The 15,259-nt window shown below is 39.5% G+C and overlaps 1 protein-coding gene across 5 annotated transcripts in view; it reads left to right on the top strand.

Moving 5' to 3' along the window:
• Nucleotides 1–15,259, top strand: part of LHFPL3 (LHFPL tetraspan subfamily member 3) — a 243,811-nt gene that overhangs the window by 153,683 nt on the left and 74,869 nt on the right. For 3 of the 5 annotated variants that reach the window (XM_014869028.2, XM_088165841.1, XM_088165840.1), the window contains exon 2: nucleotides 9,988–10,224. The exons of the other annotated variants lie outside the window; for them this stretch is intronic. In XM_014869028.2, coding sequence (XP_014724514.1) covers nucleotides 9,988–10,224 — 237 coding nt within the window. The remainder of the gene's footprint in view (nucleotides 1–9,987; nucleotides 10,225–15,259) is intronic. 5 annotated transcript variants of the gene reach the window in all.

The following is a 15,259-nucleotide window of genomic DNA, read 5'->3' as shown; positions in this document are numbered from 1 at the left end:
TCTTTAATAACTATTTTCAGCATACACTTGGACCACTTCAAACTTTTTTGGCATGGCCACAGCTGCTGAGTTTGTGCCAGAGTCTATCCCCTGACAATTCAAAATGCTTTCTTCTTTATGGCCTAAATGTATTCCTGGATGGTTTATAGGCATTTGTTCAGATGCCAAGACTGCCCTTTCAGTTAAATAGCTCTTCCCCCTCTCTGGGACCCATTCCCTTGTGTTTATACAGGGTAATCATGAAATTCTTCAGTTTATTGTAAGGCATGCAGATCTGTTTTCTAGGCAACACTACCATGGCTTTTTAAAGTTTTTCACCTCCTTTTTTGCAAATTAGTGCTTACTGGCTGTGAAGTTGTTCATTTTCAGAAAAAAAGACTAAACCTGGCATTTATTAAGCCACTATAGGCTTAGATGTAGAAATTTTCTTTTTAGATTAATATATTTTGCTTCTTCATTCTGTTTCTACCTCGGTAGCATGCAGAATTTTGTCATTTTTATCCTGAAAACAGTAGCTGATGCAGTCCTAGTCCTTCCTCTCTTGCCAGCATGTTTAGATTTGCTTGCATTTGCTGTAATTTCAGAAACAAGTTGGAGGCATGCATTGCCCAAGTCTAAAACCAGGCTGTTGTAGATGCATGGTGTTTGCTGGGGAAGTCAGATCAGTTTGGATGAGGACTGGCAGGAAAAGAAAATCACTTTATGCCTCTCCTCTTTCTTTCTTTGCTATCACATTTTAAAACCTTTAATAATGGAGGGGAATGACAAATTTGTATACAGAACATAGTGAGAGAGCCCAGGAGCGAGCTGCTTCTTTGCCTCTTACCCCCATTTATTCTGTTAGATTTTCATTTCAATTTGATTTAAAGAACACTATTTTTGTTTTGTAGTTCCATCAAGCTGCTAATTCTTTGGCTTCTCTTCCCCCTAGGTTTCATTCTTTATTAATTTCAAAGATATTTATCTCTCAGCCTCCCCATAAGAACATAGACCAGGAAAAGAACTACTAAATCCTCGTATCTAGTCCCCTTATCATGAGCTGTTACAGCTTCGTGCAATACCTTTCCTAAAATACCTCCTTGCATCCTAAAATAACCTTGCTCTGATTAACTGGTCTTTGCAAACATCAGTCTTCTAAAGCTTAGAAACCACCAGCACCAGATGTGTCTAGTGCTTACATTATGCCTAAAAAGCTGTCCCCAGGACTGCTAAAACTCTTTTCCATTGGTTCACTTGACTGGTGTCTCATGGTCCTCCAAGGGATGATCAACACACACGTTTTCTCCATCATTTGTCCAATAGTCCTCTGCATTGATAGCACCTCCCATCAGAGCATTTTACTACCAAACCTCTCCTCTTGCCAAAGCTGCTAATGAAAACACTAAATGATTGACACCCAGGCTGATTCTTGAGGTGTCCAATGTATCCTCACAACAGCTGGAGGCTTTTCTTTCAAGCAAAAAATGACAGCTCCCCAGGAACAAAATGCATAAACACCTTAAATTCTCGTGTTCACCTCTGTATTTTCCAGTTAGCGTTTCTGTATGACATAGGATCAAATGCTTTCTGAAAAGAGTGTTACTTCGTATTTCTTTCCATATCTTTAGTTATGCTTTCTTTCAATAATTATTCAAAGAACTGAGATAAAATTGAATGATGACTGGTTGTTCCAATAATTTTTCTGTTCTCAGTTTTGTCTCTTTTCTTCCAAAAATTTAGATAACGCATTTGCTCTTCACCAGTACTGCAACAATAAATTTGATTTTAAAAACCTTCCTAACATCTTTGCAGTTCAATGTGTTGGCTATTTCAGTGTTAGTGGTTGGAAGGTGCATTCCTCCAGTCTGAGCACATTATGATGGTTTTTGGTGCTGTGGACTTGGAGGCAGGAGTTTCCATTTCCAAATGCTCATGCCCGGCAGTCACGGCATCGTCCCCTCTTCTCTGTCATCCTCTCCATTGGAAAAGGAGGCCAAGAATTAGGTCCTAACCCCAGCCCAACTCCATATCTACTTTTCTTCTTTATTAACCTCGCTGAAGATAATTTAACTATTTGTTTACATTTGTCTTAGAGTTAGCACAGCTTGACTTTTGGAAAGCTATCTTTTAGACCTGCATTACTTTACCTTCAAAATGTATCTTTCTTAGCCAGTAAATTTATTTACCTGGAATTTCTAAGGCCTCTGTTCACTTTTTTTTTTTTCCCCAAGGCTTTTTTGGGAAGATAGGTAATGAGGGTAGAATGAAACAGAGCTTGTTAGTCATCGATAAAGAGCTGAAAGTATCCTGGTATTTCATTTATCTTGTCAATATACTTCAGAAAATTTATGTCTTTGTCCAAAAAAATTTCAAGGTTTGCCCCACAATTAGTACAAACTTCTTCAGTCTAGTTAAAGCAGTTTCTTTAGCCTTTTAAAAAGTTCATCCATGTAAAATATGCAATAAAACCCAGGTTTAGAAAAGAATTTATTCATATTCTCATTTTATTTAAATTGAATTGACTCATGGTCATTGAAAGTAAGGTTATTTTCAGCTCGTCCTTGTCTTTACCAAAACTGTTTAAAATATCTCCACTATGTGGATCAGTAACTTGTAGTGGAATGTCAGCTCCATATATCTCAAGAAATGTCTAGCCTATGCCATTCATATTAACACCTATTCTCCAGCCTGTCTACTGTAGCCTACACAGGACTTGTGTTGAGTTTATTAATTAATTAGATCAGTCATGTCAGTATGCCATGATATGTAGAACAGGTTCTACAAAGAGAAGTTAACATTGAATTAGAAAGATGTTACACTCCTCTGTGGCAGCATTTGAAATAAACACTTTCAATGGTAAGTCTAGCATGTGAGAAAAGTGCTTTTTGGCTGTGGCCACAGCATCAGGCAGCCTGCCTGCCTGCCTGGCAGCTGACACCCAGGCATGGCTCTCAGCAAGGGTGGTCACCTTTCTTATTTATTCCTGTGATGTCTGGGCACGGACCCCGGCTGACACACACCTCCTAATACACATCCTGTGCTACAAAGACACATCATAGAAAACTCCAGTGGGTTGTGACACAATTCTCATATTATTTAAGATACTTTAAAGAGAAAATGAGGAGAAAGAAAATCATTAGATCCCAGGGCCTCTGGACTCCACAGGAGGTGATACAGTGTAAATGTAACTTTTGACATGCACCTTTCTGTGAGTTTCCACTGCACCACCTCCCATACCTGATTCATCATAAAGAAGTATTTTTATCTCTTGTTGTATTTGACTTCAGTTTACCTACTCTTCATCAGTTAGTCATCTACCTCTTCTACAGCTATTAGCAATTTGTTGTCATGACATTTCTAAGGATTTTTTGCCCACATAGTGATTAGGCCCACATCCTTTAATAGTCCCCAGCTTCCATATTTTTTCTGGACAAGGCACTATAAATACCTATTGCAAATAACCATGGCTGGAACACCCATTGTGTTCTTTCACGAGGAGTTATTGGGACCCATCTTGTGAATCACCTGCCACACACTTATAAAAATCTATTATGTTCTTACATTATCTTTATTCTCCAGCTAATATAGTTGTTGTACTAACTAAATTATTCAGAGAACTACATTAATCTCAAAGTTTAATTATCATGGCTAGCAATCAAAACTTGGAAGTTAAATGCTCCCGAGATGACACGACTCCACACAGAATTTCTGTTTCTATCAAAATCAAAGAATTCCCTATCCAATCATGAATCCAACACATGAGATCTAAAACAGGTTCCCTTAGCACAGTGAAATTTTCCTTACAGTTGATTTAAGTGACGTAGATTGCACTACCTTTGCTATTCTTTTCTACTTATTTACAGTTTAACACATTTCTTCTTGTAACATTACTTCACTTTCTCAATTGTTTCCATCTTTCTGAACAATTCACATTCCATAGTGCTCATCTTTGTATATAGCTGTCAGTCACCCCTATTTCTGTTATATCCAGCTTCACATCTTGCAACAGCTTGTCAAATTATTCCATTTTGTTGCCTAAGCATAACTAGCAGGCATCAAAATGTCTGCTACCTGTCTGCTCAGCCAGTCTTCTCCCCCTGACCATAACACCTACCTCACTACCACTTTCCATAATATCATTTTCTTTATCTTTGCTGTTCAGTCACTGAATGTTTGGTCTTCTTTTTCCCTTTTCCTAAAATCAGCATGTGAAATACACATATCTCTTTATATATGTATATTCTTATCAGAATTCTTATCAGAAAGTCCAGGCCCTAATAAGTCAAATGGCCATAATTGCATCGTGTCTTTAATATCATCACAGGAATGCAGTGGGAGATTCTCCTACTTTTTCTCCCCCTTAGCACTATCTATAAATATTCTTAATCCTGTGGAGAGATTCAGGCTTGTCTATATTACCAAGTAAGATGATGTGAAATAAGAGAATAAGTAGATTAAAGAAGTTACTGCTGAAGCCTCCTGCATCCTCATCACATGGGGCTTTAGGGTTTTGCTTCAAATCAGAAATAGTTCTGTTTCCTGGACCCAATGCCCCCATTATTCATATTGTTTGAAGATTTTTGAAGGAAGATTAACCCACAAACCCTTGCTCCTTCACTTTTGGGGAGGAGATTGCTGGGAGCATCACATCAATGTCCTGGAGCAATTCCACAGGGCACGTCCCTTGTCCCACATGAAAGCTTAGGTCACCAAAGTCCAACAGGATTTTATCACTCCAGCTAAGAACACTGCCCTTGAATCTTAAATTGTCCTTAAATCTTAAATTTCATTACACTTTTCTCACTGACTGCCTCATACTCAACAGCAGTCATGCAGTTAGCAGCCATCTATGGGCACCACCAGGAATTTTCAGTCTGCTTATGCACAAATTAACAGGCTGTGTCATCTCCTTGGAGAGCCAGCTGGGCTGAAGAGGCTCTGAAGAGCCTTTTCAAAGGTGGACATTGTATCTGGCAGCCTTCAAACACAGGATCAAGCAAGAGGTCATACATGCCATTTGCCTTTTTGTATTGCACAAGAACTATTCTGGGTATTATGACAGCTCTTCATAGTTCAAGAGCTTTCTCTTAGGCACAGGTTTTTTGGTGATGAAGCCCACACATTGAGCCAGAATTTTAAGGTCCCCACTCAGTGCTGAAGAACTTTTGGAAATGAACTTCTAGGCTCCTCCAGAAATACTCTGATTGCATGCAGCAGAACTATTTCTGTGGATGGAATCAGTAAATGGAGAGAATCATGGCATTCGCTTCAAGATGGCACATTTCCCCCAAGCCATGACACAAATGTAAACACAGGGGATTATTGTCCCACTCAGAAGTGCAATCCACATCAGTTGATGGGTGTGTAGCCTCTGCCTTCACTCAGGATTATGTTTGACCCCGTGTCTTCAGCCACCTCCACTCAGCATTTCCTTCTTTCCCTTACAAGCTCTTGAAAGACTAATCCTAATCACCAACATGGCTGGCAAAAACTCTGTTTGGTTTATTAGATATTTAATGGATCACAGTTTTTGTAAATAAACAGGTAGAAGGAAACAAAATACCTCTTGCATTTTGGAACCACAGAGGTTTGAAGACTCTTGCATGTGTGGGCATGGAAAGAAAAGAGATGGTCAGCATAATTCCCATTCCATTTTTTTTTTTTTAGTCCTTTATCAGGAAACTTGCCATCATCATACTCTACACGCAAGCAAATTTGGTCTGTTGTCAGGAAAAGAATGAAGATGAGAGAGGAGTCCTGCCAGCGGGAATTTCTCAGCGCTGGTTTCCTGCATAGCAGTCAGCTTTTTTTATAAATAGAACCTCATTTCATGCAATGATATAATATTAATCTGTCACCCTATTTGGCACAACCATAGGATCATTAACTACTTGTTTGCTAATTACCATTTGAGCTGATGCACAGAGCACAGGCTGTGATAATATTAGCTTGGTCAGAGTCACAAGTCTGTCAGTGCCAGTGTCTGCTTCCAATCTCTGAAAGTGTTGTATCTGCATCCTTTCATCCCACGAGGTAAAAATCCTGGGCACTCTTTCCTAGTATGAATAATTTGTCTTGTCACTCACAGCCCTAGAGGAAAACCATGTGACAGTTCCTCTTAGCTATTCACACAAGAAAAAACTTTAAGAAGAAAAGCAAATATATAAGGCATGTTTAACTACTATTTATTAATATTTTTTTAAATTTTGAAAAGCTTCACCAAACTCCAATATGTAGGAGAAAGCAACTGTTTGAGTGGTGAGGCTCTGGAAGAGGTTGCCCAGAGAACTTACAGAGATCATCCCTGGAAATGTTTAAGGCTGGATTGGATGGGGCTCTGAGCAACACAGTGGGTGAACTAGATGGTCTTTGAAGTCCCTTCCAACACAAGTGAGTCACTTTGTCATCACAGGAGAGGAAGAAATGGAGGAAACCCAGGGCCACCCTTACAAAGACAATAATCCTGCTAGGAGCTTTCTCAAACAACCAAAGGGAAAACAATGTGGATATGATTCTTGTAAGTTTTACAGTTGCCCAAAAGGTTCAGAATGGTATCAGTGACACTAGTCAGTTGTTTATCAATTCCCCCCCTGCTGCATATCATGAAGGCCTTTGGTTAGCTACAGAGGTCCTAGGCTGGGCTGTCTGTCAGGAAGGTGGTGCTGACCTGATGTATCTAGATCACACACAGAAGGCTGCATTCAACCAGTATCAATTTAACTTTTTTCTTGAGTCAAAGTCTGTAGGAGCTGATGATTTAAGGGTTTTCATTTAGTCAGTGAACTTTTCAATTCTAAAACTTTCTGAATTCACTAGAGCACTATTACTACTTAGTAGTAAAAGAGTAGTAGCTTTTGTTACATTTCCATTTCAGTAACATTGCCATTGCAGACAGTGGAAGTTAGACAAAGATATGGGACCCATGTCAGTGTTATAAAATCATCTCTTAGCAATTCCACTGAAATTGCTTTAAATTATTTCCATTTTACAAATTTGTATAAAACTGAAAGTAATTTCCTTTTAGAGAAAAGTCTTCTAATCCTCTGTAGGAGAATTTAAATGTAAAAATTTCTAGCAATGCGAAGTAAATCTGTAGGTGGATTTCATATATGTCTTTTCAATCTTGTAGCTGAAAAAAAGAGTCATTACCTGTTTGCATTATTGAGCAAGTCTGTATTCTTAAAGGCGTTCAGTGCAAAATATTCCCTCAACAAATAAGGACTCAGGGTTGACTAATCTTACTTATGTTACCCTCTACAGGTAAGGTATGATTCCTGCACCTGAAGATGTTGCCTAAGCAGTCATCTAGTAGAAAGCATCTTAAATATATAGGAAAAAGAGAAAATAATAATAACCCCTCCTCGATGTCTGTCTTTATGCAAAAGAATCTAGTAGAGAAAATAATAATAACCCCTCCTCGATGTCTGTCTTTATGCAAAAGGATCTAGTCCAGACACCATTTACCTGTGTCTTATCACCAAGAGAAGTCCAACTGCAACCAACAGAATGACTCCAGAAATTTAAGCAAGTATATCAAAGAATGCAGGAACAGAATTCAGGACAGATGAGTTAATTGGAAATCTGAGGAACACAGCTAGGAAGCCGTACGCTGAATTCCTGAGATAAGGGTCCATTTTTTTAATTGCTTATGCATAAAAGAACAAAGTTAAATTACTTTTAGAAAGTACTAAAAATGTTTCTGATTTGCTGTGTAATAAAAAACGACAGAGATGTTGGGTATTTGCTAATTATTCATGCACAATTAGCAGAAAAATTCCATATCTATTGATTATTAACTGAGCATTAAGCTTTCTCACATGTTGATGATTAATAAAAGTAAACTGGCTTTGGTACTTGCTATTACATAGTAAATGAAACTTTGTCAACAGTTAGCTGGGTAAACATGGACATTTTCATGAACACAGGAAGTTTGCAGATTTGCTGCATCATTTGAGTGGAGCTCCTTGCAAGTATAAGGGAAACTAAAGTGTGAGGGCAACTCCACTTTCTGAACGTATGTGTAACCAGCTCAAGAAAAAAAATTATTTTACTGTTTGTCTCTAAGGTCTTTGAAAGATCTTATGTAATAGCGTAAATGAGTTAAGGCAGGCAATAAGTAATTTATAATTTGTCCAACCTGCATGTTCTGAGTAGATTGGTCATTATCTAATCACCCATGTTTCTAAGCCTAATTGTCCTTGAAAGTATTATAAGCTGTTTAATTTTCACACAAATTAGCTGTTCAGGAGGAACTTGTCAAATGGGTGCATCTCTTACCCCATGCCAGATGTTTTCTGCAGACATGCTTTCAAGACATTGTCTACAGCAATTGTGTAGCTGTCAAAACGAAACTACTATTCCTGAACTCTCTTTACACATCCCTCTTCCAGTATTTCATCATATACATCCCGTGTAAGTCTGTTTTTATTTTGTGGGCATTAGATGTATGTAAAATGGTAGTGCCTATGTTGTCCAGAAAAGACAAGAAACCTGTCACAACGACAAAAACCAATCCCATAGTGACAGCAGCTGTTGGTTGCACAGGCTACTTGGTCTATAAATTGTTATTTCCAAACATTGGTCTGATTCAACAAAAACTTAAAAGGATGAAAGCCTCACAATGCATTATTTTCAATTAGCACATTTACCTGTAATTTTGAGCACATTGCATCAATATAATATTAAGACTTATAAAAGAAGGTTTAGAATCCATTGTATCTCATCAGCCATACTAAGATAGAAGGGCTAATGATGTAAATGTGTCTGTTTCCAAGTCAGAAAAGGCACTACAGGTAATTACTGAAAGCATATGGATTTTCTGATTCTCTTGAATGCAATAAAAAATAAGGAATCAACTCATTCAACATAATCATTATTCTTAGAATTTTCTTATGCTACTTTATTTTTGTATGCTATCCTCTCCTGCTGAAGGTGACTCTACCTGGCTTCAAGACAGGTGTAACCAGAAAAATTTTGAGATTTTTGATCATAGGTCAGTACACACAACACCAAGCCTGCTGGTAACAAATAAGGTCCACCTGTCCCAAAGAATTTTATGTCAGGAGTTAGCAGAGCTTTAAACTGGATTTGAAGGGGAATGGGGACATAGCCAGGCTTTGCAGACATAAGATGTGGGAAAGAGAGAACAATAGCAACCACCTCAGTAAAAAAAAAAGGCGTGAGAGAAAGCATCTCAAAGCACAAGCAGCCAAAGACAGAGGCACGGGACAGGAATGTGGGGGATCCCTTTGCACCCCTGCTGGGATATTGGCTCAATCAAATATTTCCATAAAGTGTCTGTACACCAATGCTTGCAGCATGGAGGACAAACAGGAGGGACTAGAGATCTGTGTGCAGTCACAGGGCTTTGCTCTCACTGCTGTTACAGATGTGGTGGGATAGCTCCCATGACTGGAATATCATCAAGGGCTGCACAGTGCTTCGGACAGACCAGACAGGCACTGGGGTGGAGCTGCCCTCTGTGAGGCTACACTTGGAATGTGCAGGAATCAAGCTCTGTCTTTGGGTGGATAGTGAGCAAGTCCAGTGTTTATGGGTTAGGATAAAAGGGCAGATTACCAGAAAGGATAGGTAGTTTTTTTCCTCTCTTTTTAACTGGTTGTTTGCCTGACGACTTGACAGTAATCAGTGTTGCCTTTGAATATCCAGGTTGTTAACCATTTTCCCTTTTGGTTTTGTGTGGTCCTTTGATATTACATTGAAGAAATTTTGATTGCGAGGAAAATGTGATTGTACTGATACAAAACCTGACCAGGGATTCAGGATGTAACAGCTTTTTAAGCAAGGTGTGCAATTGATGTTGCATCTTAGGTTTTTATATTAAATACTTAATCACAGCATGTAATTCTGTGACTTGATTTTTAGTAGCCTAGCTTTGGAGTTCAGGATGAAAAAGTCTATTGCTGTAATGATAATTTTGTAGGTTCTCATCAAAATGAAAGCTTGGTCTCATTATCCCATTGTTCTCCTTTTCTTTTTTTCTCCAAGCTGCCTGTCTCGTCCTGGGTTGTATGATTTTTCCTGATGGCTGGGATTCAGATGAGGTAAAACGGATGTGTGGTGAAAAGACAGACAAGTACACGCTGGGGGCTTGTTCAGTCCGCTGGGCGTATATCCTGGCAATTATTGGAATCTTGGATGCCCTGATCCTCTCATTTCTGGCTTTTGTGCTTGGAAACAGACAAGACAGCTTGCTAGCAGAGGAGCTCAAGTTGGAAAACAAAGGTAGGACTGCTTTGGAAACACTACTGTTGGGTGGCCTCAAGGGCAATTTCTTAAAAACAATAAACAGTCTCAACTTCATTGTATTTTATGCTTAAATGTTAGCATGCTGGCTTACTTCCTACATTACTGGGAAAGAATAAATGCAAGGGGCAGAGGAAGATATGCATTTCAGCCTCCAAAAATTTAAGAAAGCTCAAAATTGATGTAATTTCTGCACTGTGCATGAATTATATTTAGCTTTTAGATCTGTAGATTGGATATTACTGTGCTCCTCACTTGTACAGTATTTCATTAGCATTTAATTTTCACTGTCTCAATTTTTTTCTGTACCCCAAGCAAGATTTCTTCACTTGGTTCCTTTAGGATTTTGCAATGTAACGAGTGTCTGTAATATGGCATATGAGTTAGCACAGTACACAGTGAGGGGGCAGTGCTGGGGGCTGGCAATGAGCTGTGTAATGGGACTGCCCATACAGCAAGGAACTGGTGGGAAAAGGATCAGAGCCTGGAAGGAAGAAGAATCCTAGTTCTTGCTTGAGTGTGTTGCTTTGAGCTCCTGAGTCAGCTCATGGGAATCTAGGATGCTGTAGTAACTGAATACTCATGCAGTGCTTTGGGGATAAAACTCATTTCTAAATTAAGTACATGAAACTGGCTTGGACCAGTAATTTATCACACAGTTGCAAGAAGAGAGATGTTTTTCAGTAAATGTGCACAAGCCTGGCTTATTTCTGCAGCCCCTTCTCTTGTGCTCCCGCAGCATCCCAGCTGAGTATCTGATGTGATAGATACCACAGAGGGCATGTCCCTGCCTTATCTTTTTAATGGGCCTGTTGTCCCTGAATCTGTCTAATCCCTTCTAAACCTGCTGATACTGTCAGCTTCTCCAGCACTGCATGGCAGCAAATTCCTGAAGCTCACTACTGACTGCTAAAGAAGTACTTTCTTTTATCTGCTTCAAATTGATCCCCTGCTAGTTTCACTGACTGTCCCCAAGAGCAGGATTCTGCGTTCAGCTCATCTACCACCTTTGTAATTTTGTGGGCTGCTTCTAATAATAGCAAAGATATCAGGAGCTTTTCAACACCAGATTGCTGTTTGGCAGCCTGTGTTGTGTGAAAATAGCTGGTCTCAGTCCTGCTCCAAAAAGACCATCACCTGTATACCTGGCAGCACACCTGACCCCTGCTTGCTGGATTGCAGCCAGCACACTCAGCCCAAAGATAAATGGACTTGAAGATTGAATATCATATATGATTCCAGAGCTGGGTGGAGCCCACTAATGTTGTGAGTGAAGGAAAGTGTGTGTCACTTGCAATTGCATGTGTGCATCTGTCCTGCAGGTAAACTGAGGGCATCAGCTTCAAGGACTATCCCTGTGACCCTTTCCTGTAAGGATAATATTCTTCTGCATTTGAAAATCCAAATGCTTATCACAAGGGCATTCACAGCTATGCCACAAGTGCTTTTGGCATCACCACTATGTCTGATTTGTCTATACCATACAGAGCTCATGTACCCAACACTACTTGTATCAAAGAAATGCATCTGTTTTGGCACTGTGTGAGCAACAAACAGCTTCTGGAGCCTCATCACCTCTCACATCGCTGGCACAAACCCCTGCCAGAACATTTGGTCCTCAGCATGTCAGAAAAAATCATTCAGCAGCTCAATTTCCTTGGATTAAACACAGAAACATACCACACCACTGGCTTCAAAACAAACCAGAACTCAACAAAAAAGGACCTACCCCACTTTGCCCTTCACAATCAAGCCTAATGATCACCACTTTTTAAACTGTCTTTCAAATTAAGTGAAAAAGAGTCAACTTGACTTCTAAAAAGGACATTCTCTCTCCTCTTGTCACAAAAAGCTTCTGCTAAGCAACAACAGGGCAAGTCTATATCTCCCTGAGCCCCCTAGCATTTACCCACCTGCTTGTGTTGCCACCAGGCACAGCTTCAGCCCCGAGGAGACCCAGCAGAACACAGCAGTGGATTGATCTGTACCCTGTGCACTGAACATACTGAGTGCTTTGACATTTACCCCATAAACTAAGTCTCTTTGCCCCCGTTCAGATTAGGAGATACTGGAGAACTACTCATCAGCATTAGTTCCCATGCAGAGTATCCATGGATCTCTTGGAAATGGTCAGGATGTGAAAATACTGCTACATGCAAATAGCACTAGTATATCTCCCATATAAACAAAAAGATAAGAGTATGGATATAGACAGCACTCAGTTTTCCAAGCTGCTCCTACAATGTGAAGTCAAGGCCCTTATAACAAGTAACCATGAGTATTAAATTACCCTCCCATCCTTTCTTCCCCCTCCTCATATACATGAGATTTGTCTTCAGGCTTGAGCTGGCTTCTGCTTCTGGATTAGAAAGTATGGATGAGGAATGTCCCTTTCTCAGGGAGGAACCCCTGTGCTGCTGCTGCTGCTGCCTTCCAAGGGACAAAACCTATTTCTGGGTGGTCATGGCTGTCCCTTGGATGGGATCCAAGTGACTCCTTCCCCTTTTTGGTGGTGTTGGCATGGACATCCCATAATCTATGATAAGAAAAGGATCCCCTTAAGGGACAGTTGTGGTTCCATCATGACTTAACAGGAGAAGGCACCTAGAGAGCAATCAACACTGTACCTGAGAGGAACCTCTGTTTGCCCTGACAGCTCATCCTCTGCTGCTGGGACTTTGCCCCATGCATGTGGGTGACACAATGCATTAGCTCAGCAGTGGGTAAGACACGATAAATTAAGTATGAGAATCACAACAGTGCTCACTTATGTGGAAAAAAAACTTCAAGAGCAAGAAATTATTAGGCAATGATCAGACATCTGAGCAGTTGTTTTCTTAATCGGGCAGTTTTGTCTGGAGGCTTTGATGCAGATCAGGTCCTACAGGCTCATTAATGAGAGTCTATGGTAGCTGAGCAAGTACCTGTTGCCATAGACGTTTGAGCATTGTTGGCAAGGAAACAGTTAAATGCATATGAAACACAACAGGATGGTAGAAAATGTGAGGAGAAGAAAAAGCTGTACTTCTGTGTAGTTTCCATTACCATGCTGAATTGTCCACCTGCTCCGTTTTTTTGATGCCTACGGTTCTGCATATTTACATAGGTTAAAGAATGCTTGTAAATAAGGAATTTGACTGTTGAAATTATTCATGGCAGAAGATGGCTGTGGTTTAGCTATAAATGAAAGTTTCTTTTTTCACTACATGATAAAAGTAGTGCTTGCTCATTTCTTATTTGCTTAGGTGTGAGAACAAACTACCATGTGGCCTTCACGTTTCAGAACTGTAACAAGTTTGGCAGAGTTTCTTCAGCTTATAGTCTCTTTAATGCAGTTTCCTAATATTACAAACTTTACACAATAATTCATAAGTTTTTTTTATTTTAAAAACTGTCATTTGAAGGGAAGAAAAGATATTTATAAGAAGACTTTCCTGTTATCTTTATGTCATTAGCAAAGGAGGGGAGAGAACCGTATTGCAAGGTTTTCTTTAGGAACTAATGGTAATGACTTAAAGGCCTACATGTCATTAAAGTTATGTCATAAAGGGCACTAACAAAAATAATCAGAATTCCTCTTAGCTTTAAGCTGCCTCAACACCATTTTGGGTGAGCCATCAACATGAGGCATAAACCTTGATATGTTGTGTAATTATATGATTTAACATTTTGAACTGTAATGTCTTAATGACATAAAATTTAAGTTTTAGCCAGAGGTAGACAAGACCAAATTAGAAGTTTCCAAAGAAATTGAGAGTGGAAGGCAACTATGTTTATGGTAGAAAGTGGTAATATGGTCTGCACTATGAGTGATAAATACAAGAGCATTCAGAAGATTTTATCCTGTTCAGTAGGACCAGTCAGGGTAGGTGGAAGATGCACTTCGTGAACAGTTGTGGCTTTTCCCATAGACAGAACAGCTTCACAAGCTGTTTATGTTTAACATTTGACTCATGTTTGGGGCCCACGTAAGCAATATAAGCAATGGGTCACAAATTAGCAATTTGCATTATAGATTTCCTGGAGCTACAAGCCTAGAGGTAAAATAGGTAAAAGGAGCTGAGAGATAGAATATTTGAAGGATTTGTCTGCCTTCCAGTGATTGTAACTCACATGGACTCAAAGTACACCCTCTGCTCCCAACAGCCATGTTGCAGAGAGCTCAGTGCAGGATGCCCAACCCAGAACTTGCCACTGGTTCTTTACACCCTCCTTACTCTCCAGGTTGTTGAGGGTTGGCTCCAAACATCTGAGCTGCAGTCAAAGCAGAGTAAACACGCTTAAGGACAGAGAATAAGGGAATATTGTTTCTTGGTGATTAAGCAGCTTTCAGTAAAAAAAAAAAAAAAGTAGTGTTGCAAGGAGATTTGCATACCTTTAGCTAGAGAATCATCCTCTCCAAACAGGAATAGGCTACCCATGGGATCACTGCTGCAACAGGAAACCTTCTGCAAAAGCTGTATCTGAAGCTGAGTGACAGGAGATCACCTGCCCTAAGGAGGGATGACAGGACAGAATGCTCATCAGCTGCCATCCTTCAAAAGGAAAATAGCCCAGGATGCAGTAAACATGCAAATTGCTGCAAAATTGCAAAGCTCCACTGCTTTGGTTTGAAAGACAGGTGTTTGCTAAGGAAGGTAGGAGCCTCTCGTGGAATGGAAAATGTAAACCTCTTCTTTCTAAATTATTATAATTTTGAAATTTTTGAAATTTTTGAAATTTTTGAAATTTTTGAAATTTTTGAAATTTTTGAAATTTTTGAAATTTTTGAAATTTTTGAAATTTTTGAAATTAAGGGGCTATTTACAGAGAGCCTACCACTTTCAAAGATACAAGAATAGGAATAACAGTTTTTTACTAATATATATAAATAAAAAACCCCTATAACTGAATAGGAAAAACAAATATAAAATGTAGCAGTACAAAGACACTGGCAGAGTCAGAATCTCACCTGACACCCTGTCAGTGTTGGTAGCAGTCTGACTAAATGGTGGCTGCAGCTTTTTTGGAGTGA

The sequence above is a fragment of the Sturnus vulgaris genome, chromosome 5 (assembly GCF_052056855.1).
Source record: "Sturnus vulgaris isolate bStuVul1 chromosome 5, bStuVul1.hap1, whole genome shotgun sequence".
NCBI lineage: Eukaryota > Metazoa > Chordata > Aves > Passeriformes > Sturnidae > Sturnus > Sturnus vulgaris.
This window is presented reverse-complemented; position numbering and strand designations above follow the sequence as displayed.